Raw genomic sequence first — 27,879 nt, 5'->3', positions numbered from 1 at the left:
GTCTATTTAGGGTTTTTTCTGATTCCACATAAAAGGAAGTACCATTATTTCAAGTTCTTTAAAGTATGACATTGGTGCTTTGATGAGAATTGCAATAAATCTGTAGATTGCTTTGGGTAGTATGGACATTTTAACAATGTATGGAAGCAACCCAAATGCCCATCAACCCATGAATGGATCAACAAATTGTGGTATATGTATACCATGGAATATTATTCAGCCATAAAAAATAATGGGGACTTTACATATTTTACCCAGGTAAACACCTGAATAGAATTAGAACACATTCTTCTTATTTTTTTTTTCACCATACACTGGTTTTATGTACCCTTTGACAAATTTTCATCACGCTGGTTAACATAGCTTTCCTGGCATTTTCTTAGTTATTGTGTTAAGACATTTATATTCTACATTTAGTAAGTTTCTCATGTACCCTTGTAAGATGCACCGTAAATGTGGTCCCACCAATTACCCTCCCTTCGCCTATCCTCTCTCCTTCCCTCCCCTTCCTTTCCCCTTTCCCCATATTCTTGGGTTATAATTGGGTTATAGCTTTCATATGAAAGCCATAAATTAGTTTTATAGTAGGGCTGAGTACATTGGATACATTTTCTTCCATTCTTGAGATACTTTGCTAAGAAGAATATGTTCCAGCTCCATGCATGTAAACACGAAAGAGGTAAAGTCTCAATCTTTCTTTAAGACTGCATAATATTCCATGCAGTACATAGCCACAATGTATTAATCCATTCAAGGGTTGATGGGGACTTGGGCTTCTTTCGTGACTTAGCAATTATGAATTGGGCTACAATAAACATTCTGATACAAATATCTTTGTTATAATGTGATTTTCGGGGTTCTGGGTATATACCTAGTAGAGGAATTGTAGGATCGAATAGCAGGTCTATTTTTAGATCTCTAAGTGTTCTCCAAACATCTTTCCAAAAGAATGTATTAATTTGCATTCCCACCAGCAGTGTAGAAGTGTTCCCTTTTCTTCACATCCACACCAACATCTCTGGTGTTGGGATTGTGTGATATGGGCTAATCTTACTGGAGTTAGATGATATCTCAAAGTAATTTTGATTTTCATTTCTCTGATGATTAAGGATGCTGAACATTTTTTCATATATCTGTAGGCCATACACCTGTCTTCTTCAGAGAAGTTTCTCTTCAATTCCCTTGCCCAGCCTGAGATGGGATCACTTGTTCTTTTCTTGCTAATATGTTTGAGTTCTCTGTGGATTCTGGTTATTAAATCTACAGAGATTGTTTGGAGACATAACCTGCAAATATCTTCTCCCAATCTGAGGGCTGTCTGCTTGCTTTACTTACTGTCTTCTTGGCTGTGCAGAAGCTTTTTAGTTTGATCAAGTCCCAGTAGTGTATTTTTGATGCTGCTTCAATTGCCCTGGGGGTCCTCCTCATAAAATATTCACCCAGGCCGATTTCCTCAAGAGTTTACCCTGCACTCTCTTCTAGTATTTTCATAGTTTCATGTCTTAAGTTTAAATCTTTAATCCAGTGAGAGTCTATCTTAGTTAATGGTGAAAGGTGTGGGTCCAGTTTCAGTCTTCTACAGGTTGCCAGCCAGTTCATCCAGCACCATTTGTTAAACAGGGAATCCTTTCCCCACTGAATGTTTTTTTTTTCTTTTTTGTAGAGACAGAGTTTCACTTTATCGCCCTCGGTAGAGTGCCGTGGCATCACACAGTGCACAGCAACCCACTGAATGTTTTTAATTGGCTTGTCAAAGATCAAATAACAATAAGTAGCTGGGTTCATCTCTTGGTTCTCTATTCTGTTCCATACATCTATCTCTCTGTTTTTGTGCCAGTACCATGTTGTTTTGATCACTATCGATTTATAGTATAGTCTGAGGTCTGGTGGCGTAATTCCTCCTGCTTTGTTTTTATTTCTGAGTAATGTCTTGGCTATTCAAAGTTTTTTCTGATTCCATATAAAACAAAGTATTATTTTTTCGAGATCTTTAAAGTATGACAGTGGAACTTTAATGGGGATTGCATTAAAATTGTATATTGCTTTGGGTAGTATGGACATTTTAACAATGTTGATTCTTCCCAGCCATGAGCATGGTATGTTTTTCCATTTGTTAACATTTTCAGCTATTTCTTTTCTTAGAGTTTCATAGTTCTCTTTGTAGAGATCTTTCACGTGCTTTGTTAGATAAACTCCCAAATATTTCATCTTCTTTGGCACTACTGTGAATAGAATAGAGTCCTTGACTGTTTTTTCAGCTTGGCTATTGTTGGTATATATAAAGGCTACCAATTTATGAATGTTGATTTTGTAACCTGAGACGCTGCTGTATTCCTTGATCACTTCTGAGAGTTGTGTAGTAGAATCCCTGGTGTTTTTCAGATATGCAGTCATATCATCTGCAAAGAGTGAAAATTTGATCTCTTTTGACCCTATGTGGATACCCTTGATTGCCTTTTCTTCCCTAATTGCCTGGCTAAAACTTCCATTACAATGTTAAAGAGCAGGGAAAACAATGGGCAACCTTGCCTGGTTCCTGAGCTGAGTGGAAATGATTTCAATTTAACTTCATTCAATACAATATTGGCTGTGGATTTGCTGTAGATGACCTCTATCAGTTTAAGAAATGTTGTGGATTTGCTGTAGATGGCCTGTATCAGTTTAAGAATTGTCCCTTCTATACCAATTTTCTTAAGTGTTCTGATCATGAAGGGATGCTGGATATTATTCAAAGCTTTTTCTGCATCAATTGATCATATGGTGATTTTTTTTAAATTTTGTTTATGTGCTGAATTATATTTATAGATTTACGTATATTGAACCAGCCTTGAGACCCTGGGATAAAAACCGACTTGGTCATGATGTATAAATTGTTTGATGTGTTGCTGGATTCTGTTTGTTAGGATCTTGTTGAATATTTTTGCATCAATATTCATTAGTGATATTGGTCTATAATTTTCTTTTCTTGTTTGGTCTTTTCCTGGTTTTGGGATCAGGGGGATATTTGCTTCATAGAACATGTTGGGTAGTATTCCCTCTTTTCCTATATTTTGGAAAAGGTTGAATATAGGTACTAGTTCCTCTTTAAAGGTTTGGTAGAATTCTGACATGAAGCCATCTGGTCCCAAGCTTTTCTTCTTAGGGAGATTTTGTATGATTGATACTATTTCAGAACTTGATATAGGCCTGTTCAACATTTCCACTTGATTCTGGCTAAGTCTTGGAAGGTGACGTGCTTCTAAGTATTGGTCAATTTCCTTCAGATTTTCATATTTCTGAGAATAAAGTTTCTTGTAATATTCATTCAGGATTTTTTGAATTTCTGCGGAGTCTGTTGTTATTTAGTCTTTGTCATTTCTGACTGATGAAATTAGAGATTTTACTCTTTTTTTCCTGGTTAGGTTAGCCAAAGGTTTATCTATTTTATTGACTTTTTTTTTTTTTTGCAGTTTTTGGCCGGGGCTGGGTTTGAACCTGCCACCTCCAGCATAAGGGGCTGGTGCCTTACTCCTTTGAGCCACAGGCACTGCCCTTTATTGACCTTTTCAAAAAACTTTTTGATCGATTGATCTGTTGCATAATTCTTTTGTTTTCAATTTCATTTAATTCTGCTCTAATTTTGGTTATTTCTTTTCTTCTACTGGATTTGGGGTTGGAATGTTCTTCCTTTTCCAGTTGCTTGAGATGTCCCATTAAGTTGTTAATTTCCTCTCTTTTCATTCTCTTGAGGAAGACTTGCAGTGCTATAAATTTCCCTCTGCAGTGCTATAAATTTCCCTCCCTTTCCCTTCCCTTTGCGGTATCCCAGAGGTTCTGATAGTTCATGTCTTCATTGTCATTTTGTTCCAAAAATTTGGTAATTTCCTTCTTAATCTCATCTATGACCCAGCTATCATTCAGCATAAGGTTATTTAACTTCCATGTTTTTGTATGAGTATGCAGATTCCTGTTTTTATTGAATTCAACTTTTATTCCATGGTGGTCCGAGAAGATGAAAGGAATAATTTCTATTCCTTTAAATTTACTGAGGTTAGACTTGTGACCTAAGATGTGATCAATTTTGGAGTATGTTCCGTGGGCTGATGAGAAGATTGTGTATTCAGTTTTGTTGGGATGAAATGTTCTGTAGATGTCAGTTAAATCCAAATGTTGGATGGTTAGGTTTAAATCTAAAATTTCTTTGCTCAGCTTCTTCTTGGAGGATCTATCCAACACTGCCAAAGGAGTGTTAAAATCTCCAACTATTATGAAACTGGAGGAAAAAAAGTTGCTCATGTCTGTTAGAGTTTCTCTTATAAATTGAGGCACATTCTGGTTGGGTGCATAAATATTAATAATTGAAATCTCATCATATTGAGTTTTACCCTTAACAAATATGAAGTGACCAGAGCACATTCTTCTTAGTAAAGTATCTCAAGAATGGCGGGGGGAGGGGGTGGGAAGTGTCCAATTTACTCAATACTATTATTAAACCAATATATAAACACACACTCATAAGAATAACAAAACACAAATACGGTCTAGTAAGGGAGAAGGAAGAGAAAGGAGAGGGAAGAAGAGGTGGGAGGGCACTTGTTGGGAGGATGGAGGGCACTCGGTGGGACCTCACATACCCTGGGCATATTGCAGAGGGCATATTGCAAAATAACTAAGAGTAAACTATAAATGTCTTACCACAAAAAATAAGTAAGTGAGGTGATGGTTATGTTCATCACTATGATTTAAGCATTCTACATTTTATTACCAAATCATCACATTGTACCCCATAAATGTATACAGTTATGATTTTAATTAAAAATTAAATAAAAAATAAAATGCAAAAAATTGAGTTTCAATTAAAAAATAAGTTCTATCAAGAAAAATATTAAAAAATTATAAGTAAAGAAATAAATATACATAAAATATCACCCTGATACAAATCCCAGCGAAGGGTTTGGCTACTTAGTAAACTTTTATCTATAAAATTTATTTGGAAATGTGTGTACCTAAGAGTAGCCAACATAAGCTTGAAGAAGGATAACAAATTTGGAATGACAGGTCTTGCCAGATACCAAGACCTGTCATTCTAAAGCTTTACAGCTCCACACTGAAACAACACAAAGTCCATCAAGCTGCCACATCTGAGTTTTGCACTTCTCTCATCTTGTGTTGGTAGAGGATTGGAATCATACTGTGGATTGGGGAATTTTAAGAGTACTGAGGTACCATGTCGGAGAAACAAGTTTACCTTGGGGATCAGGTAGTTTCTAAACTTAACATCACGGATCACCGCATGAGGGAGATTGGTGGGAAGGAGGTCAATGTATCTCTGGACCTCATGCACCATGGCATCTGTGTAGGGCATGTGGCTCCTGTCCTGCATGCAGGGGCTCCGGTGTCTGCCAACCACATGGTTGATTTCTTCCTGGACTTTAGCTGATTAAGACACAAGTAAGAGGTGATGGAAAAGGAAAAAAATGGAAATTTGTCATAGGAATTAGGGTTGTGCTTATGAAAGCACCACATAGTCATTATAAACTTAAATTATAAAAAACAAATTACCTATAGAATTAGAGACTTGTTATAATAGAAATCCATATAATTGTACCATAAGCTAGGCCTTAAGATAAATCTTTACATACATATGGGTTTTGACATATATAAGTACTAGAACAGAAATGATGAAATGTTTGATATATAAAGTAAGAATTATTTCCACATTCTCAAGAAGATGTTTCAAACTGACAGTAATAATTTCCTAATTATTGGGAACCTCTCTGTTGGAGGTTTCCTGTACTCCATTCTTCAGACTTTAAAGACACTAATTCTCATTTATAAGAAGTTATTGTCATTTCAGGGCAATTCTTAACACACAAAAAAGCATCTGTTGCATAGCTAGAATTCATTAAAGGTAAATTTATAAAGTAATTTATAAAAGAAAAAATATTGACCAGCACCTCAAAAATAGTTTTATTTTGTCAAACACCTGTTTTATGGAATAGATTTCTGGAATAATAAGCTTCTTTTAGGTACACCTTTTGCCTAAATAGGGACACCTTTCTTATGAATCTAACTTTTTAGAATATTTTCCAAACTGGAAAGTATCCCAGGCAGCCTTATTAAATTTCAAGAATCTCCACATATGATTCAGTAAGGAGAATGCATTTTCCCTACTTCAATATTAGAACACGGAATTTGCATAATGAGCAAAGGTATCTTCAAAAGTATACCTACTGTTCAAAGTTTCTTTTTCATAATAAATCCAATGTGCAATCCCAACCAATTTAGGTTGTTGTCTCTGTCTGGTGTAAATTATCACCCATGAGATACAGACACTGCACCAGGTCGCTATAGCTTTTCCTCCTGCCATGGTGCCTTCACTTCCCTCAGTCATCCTCTTCTATTTTGCCAAGATGTCCCGTTTTAATAACATCATTACATTTGTACTGATTATAGCTGGTGGCACAGAATTTTAAAATGTGCCTCTTTTCTAAGGGAAACAGGATGGAAGACACCACCAGTCCTCCTAACATTACTTTTGAAATTCACATTGCTCCTCATCTATGGTCATACCTGTGACTTCTGGATGCTTCAGCAGGAGCAGGAGGGCATATCTCAGGGTTGTGCTTGTTGTTTCTGTCCCAGCTCCAAAAAAATCGGATGCAGTGTTTATCAAGTTTTCAAAAGTAAACTCCAACTGTTGATTATGCTTTTCCTAGGATTAATTGGATGTAATCACTGACAGTTTCATATGCCAGCATATTTAATTACAGGGAATCCATAATAACTCACATTGTTAGAAATAACTCATAGAGAGCAGAAATTATAATACTAGGAAAAACTACTGCATGGTGTACACAGGCTGTAGATCAGTCACTCCAAACTTGATTTCCTGCCCCTTATACCACGCTTGCCCAAAATTCTATTCATCAAACTCTTTGCACTTAGCTGAGTCAGGCAGCATGGCTTTTGCCAAAAAGATACATGCAGAAGCCTACAACTGGCACTTCTTCTTACTCAACACAAATATGAAGAGGAGGTAGAGTAGACTTCATCTTAGGCCATCAGGGTTTAATCATGAAAATGAAGGCCTATATGTGAAATATGGGGGGAGGAAGGGACTGGTCTCTATAATGCTTTGGGGCTACTGTATCTTCCCTATATTGCCCCGCCATGAGACTCCATGTATTTGAGATAAACATCCCCACTGTTCGTTGAACTATTAACTGGATTTTCCCTTACATGCAGACAAATACTATCTATGCTAAATTAAAAGAAATGGGTAAATAGGGCTATGTCATGAAAAATGTTATAAGTCTCAATCAATAGTCTATAATTCTCTTCTGTCAGAAATTGTCATGGACTCAATATTGTCTACAGACCTGGACATTGTGTAAAAGCTAATATAACAGAAAAACATGCAATGAATTATAGGGAGAGAATGGGTTAACAATGACAAGATGAGGCCAGCGCTACTGTAATCCAGATAGGAAGCAACAAGCAACCTCATCTGAGGGACAGGTACATGAATAAGCACAAATACTCAAATCGAAGAGAAGCTGCAGTCATGGAGACAGACAGTTGCTGCATGAACTCCCATATGGCATAACGGACAAAGTACATGCCCAGGTACTAGTTAGTGGATTTCTTCTAATTGAAAGTTAGGAGAGAAAGCAACTGATAAGGAATAATAAATTTGGTATAGGACTGAAGGGATGATGTCACACAGAATTGACAATGAGGAGGCAGTTTTCAATATTGAGTATAGGTGATCATTAATGTACAAATATATGATTTTCTCCCTTAGAAAATTTTTAACTAATGTTGTTGACATATTACAAAATATATTATTTTCTAACCAGCTCCTAAGTCAGAATTAAATTATTTAAAAAAGAGACAAGAAAAGAAAAAATACTTGGTTTTTGAGTATTTTTAATTTGGCAAGCTTAGAAAGCTTGTGAAACTGATGTTATCAAGAGAGATGGCTGTCTTTGTGCAGCAGGTCCCATGTTGAGAGGGTCCAGTCTATTTTCATGTGTTTAATCCATAACATTAGATATGCTACAGGTCACACTTAGCACTCATCCTCTTCTCAGGCAGCCGAAACAATAAATGTACAACTACAATTTAGTTAAAATAATGAAAGAAGACAAAAGTTCATCAGGAAATAACAGACACACAAAAATTCAGGATAGACATATACAGAATAGAAAGAAAAGAAAGAAGCAATGCCAGGCATCTGGCACTGCCTTTGCCACCCACAGCAGTCACACCTCTCCTTGGTTGAGCCAAAAAAGTACTCTGCCTTCTGGGAAAAAATACTTTGCCTGCTCAGAAAAGACACATTGTCTTAGTTCCTAAGTTGAAGAAGAACCCTGCATCCCAGGAAATAGTACCTTGAATACATAGAGCAGTTATACACCCCACATTTAAGCTAAAGTGGTGCCTTCCATCAAAGTCAAATGGTGCCTGGACTGCCCAGAACCGTACATGTTTCCTAACCCCAGCCGGAACTGAGGCAGTACATTGTCCACTGTGGAAAGTGTCCTGGTAGAGGAGAGCAACTGATTATCTAGGGATGAGCTGATATAGGCACCTGCATCTTTGGGAAACAGGGGAGGGATTCAGTTGAGACATCCAACACTAGCTCAAACACCTCGCACACCCTGCTTCTCTGGAGCTGGACTGGCCACTAGTATCTGAGCTCCTGAGAAACTCCTTTCACTGGGGAGAGGATTTATCACTGCACTGTCCTCTGCCCTTGAGGGTTTAAAGGACAGCAATGCTCTGCCCTTCTAAGGTACTTGTGGCTGGAGTACTCAGCCTCACAGAGTTTGCAACACTACTGAGCCCCATCACCTCGGAGTTTGGAGTCATTAATACATAATGCCACATACACTGGGACCCAAATTGTCACTAAGCCCTATTGGATCAGGTTCTTCTACTGCAACCATACCTTCTTCCCTTGACTGAAACCTCTAGAACACCACCTCTTTCCCCAGAGCAGACCAAAGCTGTGTCCTACCACCACCACACCCTGGGGTTAGAATCACAACTATCATACGGCTTATGGGCCTGAGCTACTAGAGGGTTACACAGAATCAAAGATCCTGGTTACATGGGCAGTCTACATCTAACTCTGACACAGAGAATGCACCCCAAGACCCAGGTGCCAAAATGTGTCAGTGAAACCCTGAGCCTAAAACCCTGACCCCATAACAGCTTCAAGTACATGTACCTGAAAGCCAACACCACTGCAGCTCCTTGGGAGTCATGTCAGGACTGGCAGAGGAATCCCTAAAGATAAGTCTTATCCTTTTGGAAAAATGATAATAGGAGGACCAAAAAAGACTTTGACATCAAGAACATTAACAACCTATAATGCTGTCAACCCTACCACAAACTTCTAAAGCCTAAACCACTAAGGCATTAAAAGTTATTACTGATAATGACTGCAGCTCAAGAGGCTGCACAAACACTATCCCTTGCACTTATCTAGAAACAGAGACACCAAATCATTTACCACTTGCACATAAACACCCAACTTCAGGTGAACGCCTTTCTCCAAAGCCACTCTAGAAAGTTTGGAAGAAGTGTTGTTCTACCAGATTTACAGATATCAATGCAGGGAAACAAGAAACGTGAAAAATCAAGGAAATATAACATCTCAAAAAGAACATAGTAACTCTCTGGTAACAGATCCCAATGAAAAGGAAATCAATACATTGTCAAAAACATTCAAAATTATCATCTTAAGGAAATACATTAAGATGTAAGAAAATTTTAAAAAGTGAACCCCAGATAATCATGGAAACAATTCACAATACATATGTGAAATTCAACAAAGCCATATAAATTTAAAAAAAAAAACAGAAATCCTACTGCTAAAGAATATAATGAGTGAAATTAAAAACACTCTATAGACATTTAATGATGCTTTGTGTTTATTTAGTCTCTGTTTTGTTTAGTTCTGCTCTGATCTATATTATTTCTTTCCTTCTACAAATTTAGGCTTTGGGCTCTTCGTACTTTTCTAGTTCCTTAAGGTGAATCATTAGGTTGTTTATTTGAAATGGTTCTGCTTCTTTCATAGGTGTTGACTATTATAACCTTTACCCTTAGTATTATTTTTATATATTCTGTAAGTCTTGGTTTGTTATCTTTTTACATTCATTTGTTTCAAGAGATTTTTTGGTTTCCTTCTTAATTTCTTCGTTGATCCAATGGCTGCTCAGAAGCATGTTGTTTGATTTCTGTGTATTTGTATAGTCTCTAAGTTGCTCTTTTTATTATTTTTTAGTTCTATTCCATTGTAGTCTGAGAAGAGACTCCATATGGTTTCATTTTTTTTTTTAATTTCTTGAAATTTGTGGCCTTACATATAATCCATCTCCACAGAGGAAAAGAAAGTATTCTCCAGGTACTGGTTAAAGTGTAGGGCAGATGTTTGGTCCATTTTTGTTTAAAGTACAGTTTAGATCCAATGTTTTTTTGTTAATTTTATGTCAAGAAGATCTGTCTAATACTGAAAGTAGGGTGTTGAATACTATTATAGTATTGGAGACCATTTCTCTCTGTAGAGCTAATATTTTCTTTCTGTATTCTAATGCTCTGGTTTTGGGTACATATAGATTGGAATCATAATATACTGCTGCTGAATTGGTCCTTTTATAATTATACAATGGCCTCCTTTATCTCACTTTACCCTTTTGACTTAAAGTCTGTTTATCTGATGTAAGTATGGTTACTTCTGACTTGCTTTGGGTTTCTGTTTGTATGAAGTATCTTTTCCCATTACATTGCTTTTCATCTGTAAGCATCTTTATAGGAGAACTGAGTTTTTCTTAGGCAGCATATAGCTAGTTTTTTTTTTTTAATCCATTCAGCCAGTCTATAACTTTAAACCATTTGCATTCAAGTTTATAATGATATATGAGAACTCATTCTTGTCACTTTGTTGTCTTCTGGTTGTTTTGTATATTCCTTATTCCTCTCTTTGCCTCTCGCTTATCATTGTTATTTGTTAGTTTTCTGTAATGAAAATATTTAAGTCCCTTCCCTCTCTTCTTCATGTATGTGTTTGCTTCACCAATGATTTTTTTTTTCTTTTTTTTTGTAGAGACAGAGTCTCACTTTATGTCCCTCGGTAGAGTGCCGTGGCCTCACACAGCTCACAGCAACCTCCTGGGCTTAAGCGATTCTCTTGCCTCAGCCTCCCAAGTAGCTGGGACTACAGGCGCCCACCACAACGCCCGGCTATTTTTTGGTTTTGCAGTTTGGCCGGGGCTGGGCTTGAACCCGCCACCCTCGGCATATGGGGCCGGCACCCTACTGACTGAGCCACAGGCGCCGCCCTTCACCAGTGATTTTTATACTTTCATTTATTTTCTTACTGGTAGATATTATCCCTTTCACTTCAATAAGTAGGATTCTCTGAAGCATTTGTGTAGTGCTGGTCTAGTTGAGATTAATTTCCTTAGCTTTTGTCTGGGAAAGATTTTATTTCTCCTTCATTTATGAAGGGTAAGTTTACTGGATGTATTATAATAATCTTATGAAGGGTAAGTTTACTGGATGTATTATATAATAATAATAATAACTGGCAATGTTTTTCCTTTGAACACTCCGAAAATGCCATTCTATTCTTTCCTGACCTGTAAGGTCTTAGCTAATGAATCCACTTTTTTGTCTGTTGAGGGTTTTCTTATATGTGACTAGACATAAATGCGATTCCTACTGTTGTTAAAATTCTCTTATGGTCTTTAACTTTTCGCATTTTGGCTAAAATGTGCCATGGAGAAATTTTTCAGCAGTATTTATTTGGGGATCGCTGAGCTTTCTGTAACTGGATGTCTAACTCAATTAGTAGACTTGGAAAGTTTTCAGCTATTATATCATTAAATAGTTTTGGGCTTTCTTACCTTCTAGAAAACCCAATATTCTAATACGTGGTTGCCTTATGGTGTCCCATGTGAGACATGGTTTTTGTTCATTCTTTTTCATTCATTTGTCCTATTTTTTTTCTGGGTGGGTTCCTTTAAAATCTTGAGTTCAAGTTTGAATTTTTTTCTTCAGAAGTAAATGTATTGGAGGAGTGAAGCAAATTGCTGACTACAGACATCAGTCCTCAGATTATCACAGAATAAAGAAAAAGTTTCAGATGAAAAAGCATAGCTCAAGTGGAATACTGATGGGGGTGGGAGGGACAGAACCTGCTGAAGATCCCAGCAGGGATCAGATCAATCCACAGGCAATTTGTAGTCCCACAGAAAGGGTAGGTCAGAGGTTTAGACCTTTACTCCCCTCACACCTGTAGCAGATTGCTGGCTCCTGAACTGTTGGCAAGTTCCTCTTCTCTCATGAGTCCAAGCAATGCTGCCATTAGTGAACTGAGAATTTCTTAAAAACAAACCACATGGGATTGCTTCCCCTAACCACAGAGTAGCATCCCTTTTGTGCCTCAGTTCTGCCCAGGGAGTCTTGTTGTCACTGGCAACACAAACAATCATGGGCCAGAACTCCTTTGGACTGTGGTAACCACAAAGGTCACGGGCTAGCACAGGAGAGTTGCAGAATTTCCAGAATTCTGACTCCTAGGGTGGACTGCCCCTGGGGAGGAGAAAGTCCATGAGCCACATGGCTTTGGGGGACAAAAGAAAGTGGAACATAAGCTCTCCTTCACATAAGAGCCCAGAGGTACTGATACAAAATTCTCTGCACCCACCTCAGTGGAGATGTGGGTGCAAAGTGGAGTCCATATGTTCTTAACACTTTACCTGCTCCATTTTGATAAGGAAGCAATCAATAAAGTCCCGAGGGTTGTTAACATCCAGTGATTCTTGGTGTTCCTTTACTTTCTCCAAAATATAACTTTTCACAAAAGCAACATTTTTAAGTACTTTGTTATGACTCCCTGGGAAATAATCAATGAGAGCAGGGAAATTATTGCAGACCTAAAAGACAAAAAATAATTCATTAAATAAAAAATGCTAATGGAAGACATACACCATAATTCAAGCCTGATTAGAAATGACAGTTATTAAAATGAACATACGCTATCCATCTTGAGGGAGAAGTCTTTCTTACAGGATAGTAATTCTCTCTAAATAGAAAGATTTATGGAAGAAAACTCTCACCTGAAAATCAAACATGATAATCATTTCCTAGATTTATACATAATATTTATAATATAAAAGCACCTTTATAATCTCTCATTTTTATACCAATTATTCCTCACAACTTGAAATGTAAGATAGAATGAATTACTACAACTGATATTTTATTAATGACAACACATTCTAAGTGAGTTTGGGAAACTTAATTGAGAGCCCGAACTAATCTCTGCTTTATTTATTTCTATCAAGCAGTCTCAGAAATGGAATCCACATCTTTAGAAGCAGGAGGAGCTCAAAGATGCCTTGAAACAACTGTACCGGAGGAGTCAAGTAACAGTGTTGCCTAGCAGACTGCTGACAGATTATTTCTATGTTCTCAAATACTCTCTTTTCTTGAAGACGTATGATCTTCCCTAATTAGGATATTTCTGTTAGGTAATACAACAAACAAGTATCTAAGTCTTGATTGGGAGGCAAGCCTTGTGGGTAACAAAAGCATTCAGAAGGGCCTGGATGTCCCTTGAGTAAAATAAGCACACTTTGTTTGGACAGTTTCCGAAGTACTTCACAGAAACAGGACTTTGGGTTCAGTAAAAAAATCGCTATACCAGGAGCTCATGAGCTTGAAAGCCAGTGCTATATTTGGGCATTCATTTCCCATGTGTAATGTAAAGGGTCCAGGGATCTTTCCAAGATGTTCAACCCGTGACATTCTGGATAAGACAGCAGAATTCAAACATGCACTTCATAGCGAGGTCCATATGGAATTTTGGACTTGTGAGAGGAAAGAGGATAAGTGGTTTCTCAGAAAGAAAGGATCATGACCCCACCTGTATCCATGGAGAGCTCAGAATTCTGACATTTTCATTCAATGTTTCCATCAAGTGAAGGAAATGCTGATCTCTGTAATCAAAACGATTCTGGAAAATAATGGAGCAGATCACATTGCAAGGTGCACAGCTCAGCACAAAAGTAGGATCACAAGGTGAGGCTAAAAATTAGAAGTAATTTTAAAATACATTAAAATACAAATTAAAAATAATTTGTATTAACAGGTAAAAGTATTTTAGAATTTTGAAGACGATGTTATCTGGAAGTTCCTTAAACATCAGAAAGAATTCAGTATGCATAAAATCACTGCATCTCTTTGGCCTTAAACCTGAAGTGACTGTTATAAATTAGCTGATTAAATAATGGTTTTATAAATACTAATTCACATCCACTGCCTTTATTTATACCCTTTTAACCCAAGGTGTCTGTTATTTTAGAAAGAAGGAAAATGCATTATTTAAAAATCCTAATAATTCAAGTTTTCAGAGCAGAATCATCTGTCTGCAAAGGTTGTAGATAATAAAGCACTGAGATAGAAAGGTAGAGAATAGGTTGGGACCTGGAAGCTTTTCATATATAACACATAGCTGAAGGAATCACGTGTTGAACCAATACAGAGATAGTAAAGAGAGTGAAATCATGGATGAATTCATGTATTTAGAGGAGCAAGTTTATAAAGCAGAATGCATCTGTGGCATATGAGAAAAAAGAACTAATAAAAATGAATAGCTATAACCCATTTATAGCCCAAGAATATGGGGAAAGGGGAGAGGAGGAGGGGAGGGTGGAGGGAGGGTCATTGGTGGGACCACACCTACGATGCATCTTACAAGGGTACAAGTGAAATTTACTAAATGTAAAATACAAACGTCTTAACACAATAACTAAGACAATGCCGTGAAGGCTATGTTAACTAGTTAGATGAAAATATTTTAAATTGTATATAAAACCAACACATTGTACCCAATGATTGCGTTAATGTACACAGCTATGATTTAATTAAAAAAATGAACAGTAAGTATAAGATGGATTTGTTTGTCACAAAGTTAATATGAGAGCGTTTTATTTGAAATGTAAATCCTGACAAGTGAAAATAAAACAAAAATAGATTTATAAATACAGTTTTTCCTATGTCAGTTTTTTAAGAAAATATTTTCCTGTTTAGGAAATGAAAGTTAATCATCTCCAGTCGGGCGGCGCCTGTGGCTCAGTGAGTAGGGCGCCAGCCCCATATGCCGAGGGTGGCGGGTTCAAACCCAGCCCCGGCCAAACTGCAACAAAAAAATAGCCGGGCGTTGTGGCGGGCGCCTGTAGTCCCAGCTGCTTGGGAGGCTGAGGCAAGAGAATCGCGTAAGCCCAAGAGTTAGAGGTTGCTGTGAGCCGTGTGAGGCCACAGCACTCTACCCGAGGGCAGTACAGTGAGACTCTGTCTCTACAAAAAAAAAAAAAAAAATCATCTCCAGTCATCTTTAAAACTTAGTTTATGTGTGAAAAGCTGTTATTTTATGGATTCTGGTATATTGTTCCATATATCCATCAACAGTACCGTATGTTCTAAAATTTTTTTAATCTAATCATCAGTTAGGCCAAGTCTATCATTTTACAGGTAACGAACTTAAATTATAGGAAAGGTTTCCTTTTTTGCTGAGGGATATCCAAGTTAAAATTTTTGTAATCAAGTGACCAACAAACTTTGTACATAAGGAGCTCCTAAACTCATATCTACAGTTGCTAAATAAGAGTGACTTGAATCACAACTGTTCTGACTAAATGGTAAGACACCAAAAACAAAACCTGCTGAGTTATGCCAGCTTCCTTTAAACATTACAGGGCTCTAAGCTGTTTAGAACCATTAAACAGACCTATTTAAAAAGGTCTGTATTGTAGAAAAAGTTTTATTTTAGCCTAGAGGGTAGAGCATAATTTGAGAAGCCTTGGGAATTTTGTCCCTGTCTGTCATTCACAGATAAAATGAAATTTTCAGTCTTTCATTCCACTGCATTTGGAAGAGAGGATTTTTAAAAGATAATTACAATTGGAGCAATAATCACATTTATCATGACCAGCATTTCATAAGTTACCAGAGCTGGTTTTCGGAGGAAAACAATAAACACAGATGTCTAACCCAAAATCCAATGAAATAGGCAAGAGGGGAATAAACATAACTGAAAACATAGCCAAGTTACACTGAAGAAAGCCAGAGTAAAGAGTTACTGACAATAGTGGAAATCTAATTAAAGAAAGAATTTTATACGTTGATATTTTTGTATTTTGCAGAATAAACATATGGCATATGTTTACTCAAAATATGTAAATTAATATAGTAATGTTTAGTGAGAAATAATTAATGCTCATTCTTTTAATAGGTCTGTGTTTATAGAGGAAATAATAATTGACGAGAATTATACTAAGTTATCCCTAAGCGATTAAAACCATACATTGGCCAGAACTATAGCAGAGCCTTAGAAAAATACACACAAACATGTCAGTGAGGCTGACTGTACAAACACGACCAGTCCAGGAAAAGCACAGGTCACGTGGTTCATAATCCATAAGCACGTGATATGGTCTTCCTTTTATCTCAAGATATTAAGGGGGTAAAAAAAAAAAAAGAATGTGATACGGTCATTTCCATAATCACTATTTGCCACGTATTCTCTGGTGAAATGTTCTGGCATGGTTGACTCACGTTCATCATATGGGGAAAACATTGCTCTTTTAACTCATCCTAAAAATGAACTCAAAACCTATATGTATTTCCCTTGGGCCAATACCCAATTCTGGGATTGCTGAATTGAATGAGAGGTTTACTTTTACTTCTTTGAGAAATCTCCAAACCGTTTTCCATAGACATGGCTGTTTAGAAAATAAAAGACACTTGCACTCAAATGATTATTGCAGCACGCTTCACAATTACAAAGATGTGGAATCAACTCAAGTGCCCATCAATTCATGAGTGATTTTAATAAAACGTGGTATATGCGTACCATGGATTACTTACTCAGATATAAAAAGTATAAATTAATATCTTTAGCAATAATCTAAATGGAACCAAAGACCATTCTGCTAAGTGAAGCATCTTAAAATAGACAAACACCACATGAACTCACCGATAAATTAAAACTAACATATGAGTGCACACGTGCACAGAGGGAAATAAAACTCATTGGAAACCAACAAGGGAGGAAGGGAGAGAGGAAGGGGCAAAAACCTACCTAATGGGTACAATGAACTCTATTTGGATGATGCACACACCTATAGCCGGGACTGGAGAATTACAAAAGCAATCCATGTAACCTAAAACCTTTGCACCTCCTTAATATTTTAAAGTAAAATAGAAATAAACTTTTAATAATACTTTTCAAAAAACCTATATTCGTGATTTCTCATTTGAAAACAAAGAAACAATGTTTGGGAGATGACAAGATTAAATGACCTTGTATGCCAGCACCATATGCACAATCATGCCTGTACACACAGGACAGACACACACAAGCTCCCTGGGCTCTCTACATCTAACATCGTCCACTTGAAGGCTGACAACCAGGACTCATGATGAAACATCAGGCTGCCCCTGAATGTGTTTAAAGAACACAGCAGTTGGGCGGCGCCTGTGGCTCAAGGAGTAGGGCGCCAGTCCGGCATAGAAGAAAAAAAAAAAGCCCCGGCCAAAAAAAAGAACACAGCAGTCTTTTCAGGGAAATAATACTGAGTGAGAGTCACTCACCCTTGGTTTTTCTCAACTCCTCCACAAGGCAGCGGGCCTCCTCTTGGACACGTTCTTCAAGGCTCCTCTTCCCCATCCCAAAATTCCGCAGGGTCATGAGGGAGAAGCGCCGTGTCTCCTTCCACCTATTTCCATTGCTGAAAACAATGCCTACAGGATAGGAAACAGAAAGTAGGAGAGAAATCCCAGCCAAGGAGGAGGGAGCTGACACTCCACAGCCATGTAGGTGGGACAAGCTCTGCCCTGGGAGCTCTTCAAGCCTCTGGGTCCATCCCCCCCACCCCCTTCACCATTGCTGACTCAGCCACATGTACACCTACCATGTCCATTATTAGCTCTTTCAGCCAGTGGGAAACTGCCTCTTCCAGAAAACTCCTCTCCATGATCAATCAGAGCTTCCTTCACTGCTTCATATCCATGCAACACCACAGCTGGCTTCATGCCCAAATGCACAGTGAACACAGGGCCATAGGCTTTTGAGAGCTAAGGAAGAGAATATGGAAATAGTAAAAGAAACCAGTATTTCACCCATATATTGTGCCTAATTGGACTGATATTATCCCTATATTTTTCATGCTTTTATTATGCTACACACAGCTTCAAACATTACTGAATTTTATATACAGGTGGAAGATGCTGTGCAAGGTATTGGCCTAGCCTGTTTGGATACAGATTAAAATTAATCCTCACATCAACACATTCAGCGCATTTATTTTCTCTATTTTAAACAAGGAAACTGAGTTCAGAGACAAAGACCAAAATTTGGACTTCTGCTTATGCAAACTACGATACGTGAATAATTTTTTAGCATCCCCATGCCCACTTTGGGACCAATACCCAGATGCCTGCTTCTGGGTCACTCTGAACCTCTTCTCAGAGATCCTGGCTACATAGCCATGAGATGAACAGTAGAAAGCCATATTTTTAAAAGTCCCCCAGGTGATTCTAATGCACATACCAACTGGGGACAAGATAGTATTACTAACAGTGAGAGAGAACACACCACAAATGGAGCACCAGCACACATGACATCTCTCCAGCATTCACCCCCACAGACAGTGTGTTTTAGCAGAACTGAAAAAAATTCTGATACCATCAATTGCACTTTGACTATTTTCTTCTTTTTTCATTCATTTATGATAATCTAGAACACATATTTCCTTGACATCAGGCATAAATTGAGTTTTCACAGAAGTTCAATTTCCTGACTATTTTAAAAACACATGGCCAATGTTATAGATGATTTACTAAATGGAACCCTCTAATCGCACATACGTCCCTTACCATTTTTACCTTGAGTCAAAAATTATAGCCAATGGCTACAAAACAAAGAAGGGACACCAAACTCCATATTTTTGCCACTTTATCATTTTGATTCAACCAGACAAATACCTAAACATTCCTCTATGCACAAAATGCATTATTTAATTTTACTATCTCTGGCAATGACATACTGAAAAAGACAACAGAAACATCAAAGTATTTGGCTGTGCAATAATCTTTTGTAATAGTATGCCTCAAGGAATGTCCTTTACACATATTAAAATAGGAGCCATCAGTTTACTTACCTATTGTTTAAGCCACTGGAAGAGCACATACTTACATTTGTTAAAGATTTGCTGATGTCCTTAATATCCAACTGTAGGATATTTCCAATAATAGGTAGAGGAGTGGGGCCAGGCGGGAGCTTCCCTCTCCCAGAGCTCTGTCTCCAGAGGGAAAGGAGAAGCAAACAGGAGAGACAGAGCACCAGGGCCACAGTGGGATCCATTGCAGCCTTCTCTTCCTGCTATGACAAAGGTGAGTTTGCACTCCAGGCCTTTTATAATGCTCCCTGCCAATTCACTTGTGTCTTCTTTTGACATAAACATTAGCCAATCAGCTAGATGCACCTTATACTCACTTCTGAGTGGAATTTGGCCCCTTGATAGAGATCAAAATAAAATGTTCTTTGCATTTGTTCTCCTTCATGGTAGTACCAACCCTGATGATTCAGGATTAATTGAACTATGTCCAAGTATTAAAACAAATAAAATAAGGGGTTCCAATGTATAACCATAATTGAGAAATATTCAAGTCAATGATTCACTCCAAAAAATTACTCAAACTTCTGGAGCATCAGACTGATGACCTAGATAGAAATTGATGTGTTCTATGCCTTATATTTAAAAAATGTCAAAGCTATATCAAATAATAGTAGACTTTGTCCATAATAATGAAATCATTTCCAATACTTAGTATGTTCTCCCAGCAAAAGAACTAAGCATAATATAGATAACATAACTCATACACCTTGTATGAGCAAACATATATCAAGTAATTGGCTCACCAAATATACATGGCTTTTAACTTTAACCCCTCTAAGAAAACATATGAATGCAGGGATTATAATTTTTCTTTTCTTTTTTTTTTTTTTATGGTGAAAAGTTATATATTTAGAATTGGCCAGCTGGACTTGGTTTAGATGATCCCAATTTTGTTGGCAACATCCAAAGCATCATAATCAGGAGCCAGTCGAACATATGCCTTCTTCTCACCATCAGGCCTGATCAGGGTGTTGACCTTGGCCACATCAATGTCATAAAGCTTCTTCACAGCCTGCTTGATCTGGTGCTTGTTAGCTTTGACATCCACAATGAACACAAGTGAGTTGTTGTCTTCTATCTTCTTCATGGCAGACTCCGTGGTCAGGGGGAACTTGATGATGGCATAGTGGTCAAGCTTGTTTCTCCTGGGGGCGCTCTTCCGAGGATATTTGGGCTGCCTCCGGAGTCTCAGAGTCTTTGGCCGCCGGAAGGTGGGTGATGTACGGATCTTCTTTTTTTTGTGGCTGTGGATGCCTTTTAGCACTACCTTCTTGGCCTTCAATGCCTTTGCTTTGGCTTCCGCTTTGGGAGGGGCAGGAGCTTCCTTCTTCACTTTCGGCGCCATCTTGTGAAAAGAGCCTATAATTTTTATTTTCATATGGAGAAAGACTTTGGGAGAACAGAAGACTTGTCAGTGATCCCAGTGGCGGAAATGGGATTTGAGCTGAGACCTTCTATTTCCATTAGGGTGCATTATCATTTACACCATAGCTGCCTTGAGAACAATTTTAGCAAAACAAAACACAATTGCAAATATTTGTTACTTTGACTGTACACAACATAAACTCTGCTAGGAATAGAACAAAATTCGTGTGAAATTGAAACCCCTTACTGACTTCAAGGATGAAAGGACTGAAGGTGATCAAGAGAAAAAATAAAAGAGTTCTCCCACTCTCCATCACTGGAAAGATAAAAGTTGCTCAGTGCAACTGACATAAGAGACAATCTCAGAGAATTTAGTAGGGAGGGCTTGACAAACTGTGACTTCTCCCTCTCTCAGCTACCTCCAGAGACAGCTTCTTCTGGTGTTTTTGGTCTGTCATTGTTGGAAATAATAGCATGAAATAATACACAGCAAAGAGGAGCGATTATAGACAGAACACCACTGTGGATTCAGTAAAGGATGGGAGATAGGGAAATCATTAAATGGACCCACCACACAGAACCCACCACAAAGTTCAGATCACATTAGGGGCTGATATTCAGTGGTTAAGAGAATCTAAATTCAATCAGAATGGTATACACTAATGATTGTAAAGTTGCCATCATATTCATTCTAAATTGACTAGCGTAGTCATCTCCAAGTCCTTCATTAAGGAAATTATGTCAAGACACAGTTGTTAGTTGCATAAGTTTTATCAGTCATGTTAACAGTGATTGTGAAAATATACTTTATGCATTCATCAAATATCCCTTTTGAATCTCTCAATACTTAAAGTAAAATTAAGCCATTTTAGGGATAAGTAAACTGGGTCTCGGACTGAGACTCGGTACCTTGACCAAGAACTTAGACTCGGACTGAGACTCAGTACCTTGACCAAGAACTTAGTGTCTGAAAGTGATAAATCTGAAGCTGCAACCTCTACCCCCTGTGTCATGCACCCTTCCCTGCCAGGTAAACATTGAGTTCAACTGAGTTCACCAACATTGACTCATGCTGTACCATGATTCGAGATTATCTTATTCAGCTTAATTGCTGATTTTCAAAATAAGCATTAACTTAGTAAATAATCACAGCAGCAGTTTACTTAAATGGGGGTCAGAAGAGTTTGTTTTCATATCCCATAGAAGTATAGTGAGTTCAGATCTTGATGAACTATTTACCTGGGACAAAGAGAAGCAGTACTTTAGTGCCTGACTCACATAGCATTAAAATCTACAAGAACCACACCAACATATGAGAGAGGGAGAGAGAGAGAGAGAGTGTGTGTGTTTTGGGTTTTGTTTCTTTATTTGAGCAGAATCTTACTCTTTTGCCCTGAGTAGAGTGCCGTGGCATCATCAGTCATCATAGCTCGTAGCAACCTCATAGTCTTGGGTTCAAGAAATCCTCTTGCCTCAGCCTCCCATGTACCTGGGACTATCAGCACTCACCATGATGCCTAGCTAGTTTTTTTCTATTTTTGGTAGAGACAGAGTTTTGCTCTTACTAGGGTGGTCCCAAACTCTTGAGCTCAGGCAATCCACGTGCCTCAGCGTACAGGGCAAGGATTACAGGCATGAGCCACCACCCCTGGCCACACCAACATGTTTTGAATAATATAAGCTCAGTTTCACTTTTTCTATAGCTTACTTTTTCCTTTTTGATTTTTTTAACTTTCTTTTTTTAAATATGATATGTACATTTATAAAATACAAAAGTAATTTTGATACATTGATATGTTGCATTGTGGTGAATTCAGGACTTTTAGTGTATACATCACTGCGATAATGGATATTGTACCAATTAAATAATTTTGCATACCCCACCCGCTCCCCAACTTGTCCCACATTTTCAAGTCACCGATGTCTATCGTTCCTACACTCATTATTAGCACCCATGTACAAGTGAGAACATGCAGCACTTGTCCTTCTGTTTCTGAATTTTTTCACTTAAGAAGATGGCCTCCAGTTCAGCCATCTTTTCTGGGGGGGGGGTGAGGGGAGTCAGAGGCATTTTATTTTAAGTGTGATTTCATTACATTTATAAGCAGCTTTTCTTGACAGAAATTTTGATAAAGTTGCCTTCATTTCTAAAACAAACCTCTGTTGCTTTCAAACTTAATGTGCTCTGTCCCCAACAAAACATATGAAAATATAATTTAAAGTGGTTTTCACAGACACAGTACAATGCATTCACTATACACGGCATAATAAAATATTCCCATCCTTACCTGTTTAGTAATACTGCCACAATGAATAAGTAAATAGAAAATGGAATTTGCTTTATTATTGAAAGAAATTTAACATGGACAATGACTATTTTATGACTGTTTAGCTGATGAACTACTGATCTAGCCTACAGTTTCTTGCACTAGAAGGAGCAAAGCTAAATAATTGCTGGCCCCAAATTTTTTTTTTTTTTTTTTTTTTTTTTGTAGAGACAGAGTCTCACTTTATCGCCCTCGGTAGAGTGCCGTGGCCTCACACAGCTCACAGCAACCTCCAATTCCTGGGCTTAAGCGATTCTCTTGCCTCAGCCTCCCAAGTAGCTGGGACTACAGGCGCCCGCCACAACGCCCAGCTATTTTTTGGTTGCAGTTTGGCCGGGGCCGGGTTTGAACCCACCACCCTCGGTATATGGGGCCGGCGCCCTACCAACTGAGCCACAGGTGCCGCCCACCAAAATTTTTTTTATCAATTCTAGTAGATAAGAAATAGCCAAGTAGGGCCTTCTTTTGCACCAACTAGTTGCTTTTCATGTCTGGATCAACCTTTTAAACATTGGGTAACACTGTATATTCAGGACCAAGACCATACTCTTCAGAGATCTGAGGAAATATTTAGAGAGCAGTGTCTTTATAAATACTTTAATATCCCTCATTATGAGGGATTAATAACTTATGAATATTAGAAGCTTACTCATCTGGCTAACACAATTGTCATCCTTTGAAAATGTCTGAAAACTGAGGAGGGACCCTTGGTTCCCAGCTAATGTAACTTAAGACATTTCATCAAATGGGAACATGGGAAGAAACTTATTTGATGAGCAATTTGAGTTGCTTTTCACCAGGTTGTTCTGTGGGCAGTTAGCTGTCTCAAAGCAATTTTTTATTACATAATTAGGCAACTGGTAAACGCTCGTGTTCAAGGAATAGCACTTGGGAGAAAAGAACACTCAAGGCATGATGGCACTGTTGGTGAGGAGAAACCTCAGGAATGGTCCAGATGTCAGTTACTCTAACTGTCATATTAGTCACTCTTTTCTTTGACCACCTGCTACAAGAAGCACTTAATCATCAATAAGGCTCATTTTCATATTTAAGCAAAATGTTTATAAAGCTAAACAGACATTTCAGATAAGATGCAGACATCTACAGTGTGATGAGGAAAGTGCCTTTTTAAAAAGTCTCAGAAACACAATGAGCACGAAGAGGCAATTGGGGATCTTAACAGAAATGTTCCTCTTTGAAACCTGCTTAGAATTTTCATTCTGATTTGCAACCCACAGGTTTGGTAGGGCAGCAGCTGCAAGAACTGGCAACACATAAACATCAACTTGTTGGCAATAGAGAACTACAAAGTGCTTTAAAACCTCATCTGAAGGTAAAGATACAACTAAATTTCACACACACAGAATTTTCACTTAAAAGTATATTTCAATGTGTTTTAACAGATTTCAGGGAAATGCATTTCACTAAACTGGTATCTTGGTCCACAAATATCAACAGGCATAAATTGAATCCCTTGCACCCAGCAGGCCCTCCAACAGATGTGTGTTAATGAATGAACTGAATAGACTATTTTGTACAAAAAATGCCATTTAAAACAGTGAAATGATTGGTAAGTCAGATGGCAAGATTTTTCAACTTTTTAAAGTGCAAAAGGATTTGCAAGATAATATAAAACACAGAAAGCACACCTTTCATTATGTTATTTAAATATGAAAATATTTTTAGCATATTATGTTAAACATTTTTTCTTATTTATATTTCCATTACCTAAAGTCTTTCTACTCACAAATACTAACTCCATTATGTAAGGCATGGTAACCAGTTTGATAATGAAGGTATTTGGTTTTGAACAAATGTGAGTTGATGTGTTGAAAAACTCCAATCACATTACAATCTTGAAAAAAAATCTCAGTGCCAGCCCCTCCTCCCCCCAGTTGATATCACTGCAGTACAACTAAACAACATGCAACATGCCCTCAATTTTATTTTGTTTGGGGGGAAATGTGCTGTAGAACCTAGAGCTTTTTTTGTTTAGCACCTTATATCAAAGTAATGAAAATTGGCATGATGGTTACATGCGCAAATGTACAAAATCATTAACTCTACAAAGATACATCATTCCAAAATTACAGAAAAAATTTAAAGCATGCCTTTTAATTCTTTTTCTTTAAAGGGTTGCTGAATGCTTCCCCTGAAAAAAGGTGGCTGTTTTCTTTCTTTCTTTTTATTTATTTTTATTAAATCATAGCTGTGTACATTAGTATGATCATGGGGCACCATACACTTGGTTCATAGATCATTTGACACATTTTCATCACACTAGTTAACATAGCTTTTGTAGCATTTTCTTAGTTATTTTGCTAAGACCTTTACATTCCACATTTACTAGGATTCACATATACCCTTGTAAGATGCACCGCAGGTGTAATCCCATTAATCCCCCTCCCTCCACCTCCCTCCCCCTTCCCTCCTCTCCCTTTCCCCCTTCTCCCTATTCTTAGGTTGTAACTGGGTTATAGCTTTCATGTGACCAGCAACTGCTGGTGAGGATTTCTTGGCACAGAAATGACCAGCATGTTATTGCTGCATCTTCCTGAACTCAGCGGACACTGGGAGATGGAAATCGACTGTGTGGTGCCGCAGGCCCTGAGCAGTCTTGTAACTCTTCCCACATCAGCATTTGAATGGTTTGCGGACACGAATCTGTGTTCTGTGGCCCTTCTTAGCGTGGTACTTTATACCATTCACATTCCTGTATCTGATTTTACAACCAGGAACCAGGCAGGCAAAAGGCTCTTCCCCTCCATTCATGCACAGGAGCTGAGGATGGCTTTGGGGCTGACGGCGCTCTCTGTGGTCCAGGACTCACGGCTGTCGGATCCTCTTGGTCCACCTCCCCCTTGTCATACTGGCTGCCTGTTGGAGAGGTGCTGCGGAATGAAGAGGAGGGGGTGAGGGGTGGGGTCACAGGAGGAGTAAGGCTTCCCCTGCTGTGGCGTGGCGGGGTGGACACATTCCCTCGAGACACTGAGCTGGACAGGGTTAGGGAGAGCTTTGGCTGAATTTTCTTCTTTAGGGACTCCTGCTCTCAGCGGGCAGCATCTGTCAGGAATCTATTAATGTAACTCGGTACAACATAGGTTGTAATTCTTGTTTTTCTAAAACACGTGGATCTGTAGCGATGAGGTTGTCCTCGATGTGTTCGATGAGGTTGGCCAGGGTGGGGAAGTGGAGTCCGCAGCCCGGAATCCGCAGGTATTGGAGAAGAAGGAGGCGGCCGCGATGTCTGTCTTGGTGCTACATGGAAAACCCCCCTGGCGCTGGCTCTGCGAGCACCGGGCGGGCAGAGGGCCGGTTCATCCATCTTGAAGCAGAAGACATAATTGCATGCTTTTTATGCTGAATAGTAAAACATTGTGTATATATACTACATTTTATTGATAAAATTCTCCATCACTAATCACCAGAGAAGTCTAATTAAAACCACCATGGAGATTATCTTACAACAATAAGAATGGCTATTATCAAAAAGACAAATAATAACAGATGCTGGTAAAAATCCACAGAAAAGGGGATTTCTATACACTGTTGGCGGGAATGTAAATTAATATAATCTCTATGGAGAACAGTATGGGGATTTCTCAAAAACTAAACATAGAACTACCATACAATCCAGCAATTCCACCACTGAGTATCCACCCAAAGGAACAGAAATCAATATATCAGAAAGATACCTGCACTCCTGTTTGTCACAGCACCAGTCACAATAACACAGATATATAATCAACCCAGGTGTCCATCCCTGGAAGACTGATTGTTCTTCTTACACCAATCATTTCATTCTTTGAGACATAGGTGCCCCGGCTTTATTCCTCCTTCTTTCTTCTGAGTTGAGGTTCCTATTTGGAAATTGATTTCTACAGAATGAAAAACCATAGATAATTAAAAGATAGGAAGATATCTAGATCAATTAGTTTAAATTTTGCTTTGTTTCTTGGGAATGAGCTATTGGCATCTTGGTGATATAGTGTCACTAATGCATCAGTACAGGACATTGTCTTAGAATCTCAGTTTTCCAACTCCCAGTTCAGTAACAACTCACATCCCATCCCATGGAATCCCTATGTGGACTCAAATGATGAATATTATACTCATCAGAATCACATAGTAATGCAAGCCTCAGCTTGGCTAGAGTAACAGATCAGAGCAGAAGCTTTTTAAATTTATTTTTAGAGCAGTTTTAGGTTTCCAGCAAATCTAAGCAGGAAGTACACCGTTCCCACATTCTCCCTTCCTGCACCCACCCATATCCTCTCCCATAATTAACACTCCTAATAGTATGGTTATTAGTTACAAGGGATGAGCACACAGTACACATAATCATCACCAAGTTTATTGCTTACATAGTGTTCACTTGTTGTGTTGTACATGCTGTAGGCTTTAATATAGCATGATGATAAGTGTCTACTATTGGAGTATTATAGAAAAAAGTTTAACTGTCAAAAAGATCTCCTATGCTCTTCCTATTCAGCCCTTCCTTCATCCAAAGCCCCTAACGAAAATTTTTTAGTGTCACTACACTTTTACCTTTTCCAGACTGTCATATAGTTGGAATCACACAATAAATGTGCCTTATATATTGGTTTCCTTCACCTAGTAATATGGTTAAGGTTCCTTCATGTCTGTTGGTGGCTTGATAGCTCATTCCTTTTTAACACCAAATAATATTCCATTGTATAGATTTACCAAGTTTTTAATCCATTCATCTATGGAATAACATTTTGGTGGTTTCTCACTTTTGACAATAATTAATAACACTTCCATAAACATTCACATACAGATATTGGTGCGGGCATAAGTTTTCAAATCATCTAACCAAGTACCAATGAGCAAAATTGCTAGATTATATAGTTAAGTTTTCATTAGTTTTGTAAGAAACTGCCTATCTTCCAAGATGTTTGTGCCATCTTACATTCCTACCAGCAATT

General features: G+C 38.1%; 2 protein-coding genes and 1 pseudogene across 2 annotated transcripts in view; all 3 read right to left on the bottom strand.

The window, feature by feature from the left end:
• Positions 1-19,518, bottom strand: part of LOC128580648 (cytochrome P450 2C19) — a 33,322-nt gene extending 13,804 nt beyond the window's left edge. The window contains exons 1-7 of the mRNA XM_053582779.1: positions 19,256-19,518; positions 17,973-18,135; positions 17,653-17,802; positions 13,925-14,085; positions 12,756-12,932; positions 6,553-6,694; positions 5,228-5,415 (exon numbers count right to left, since the gene is read on the bottom strand). Coding sequence (XP_053438754.1) covers positions 5,228-5,415; positions 6,553-6,694; positions 12,756-12,932; positions 13,925-14,085; positions 17,653-17,802; positions 17,973-18,135; positions 19,256-19,423 — 1,149 coding nt within the window. The 5' untranslated portion in view covers positions 19,424-19,518. The remainder of the gene's footprint in view (positions 1-5,227; positions 5,416-6,552; positions 6,695-12,755; positions 12,933-13,924; positions 14,086-17,652; positions 17,803-17,972; positions 18,136-19,255) is intronic.
• Positions 19,519-20,054: 536 nt separating this feature from the next.
• On the bottom strand, positions 20,055-20,588 carry LOC128581740 (60S ribosomal protein L23a-like). Its single transcript, XM_053584903.1, has one exon. The coding sequence runs from the start codon at positions 20,581-20,583 to the stop codon at positions 20,113-20,115; it is 471 nt and encodes a 156-aa protein (XP_053440878.1). The 5' UTR covers positions 20,584-20,588; the 3' UTR covers positions 20,055-20,112.
• Positions 20,589-25,468: 4,880 nt separating this feature from the next.
• Positions 25,469-27,321, bottom strand: LOC128581111 (juxtaposed with another zinc finger protein 1-like; annotated as a pseudogene).
• Between the last annotated feature and the right edge of the window lie 558 nt (positions 27,322-27,879).

The sequence above is a fragment of the Nycticebus coucang genome, chromosome 3 (assembly GCF_027406575.1).
Source record: "Nycticebus coucang isolate mNycCou1 chromosome 3, mNycCou1.pri, whole genome shotgun sequence".
Taxonomy (NCBI): domain Eukaryota; kingdom Metazoa; phylum Chordata; class Mammalia; order Primates; family Lorisidae; genus Nycticebus; species Nycticebus coucang.
The sequence above is the reverse complement of the archived record's forward strand: the minus strand, read 5'-3'. Positions and strand labels throughout refer to the sequence as shown.

Coding starts and splice junctions, on each gene's coding strand:
- LOC128581740 (XM_053584903.1), bottom strand. CDS start 20,583: ATGGCGCCGAAAGTGAAGAAGGAAGCTCCTGCCCCTCCCAAAGCGGAA.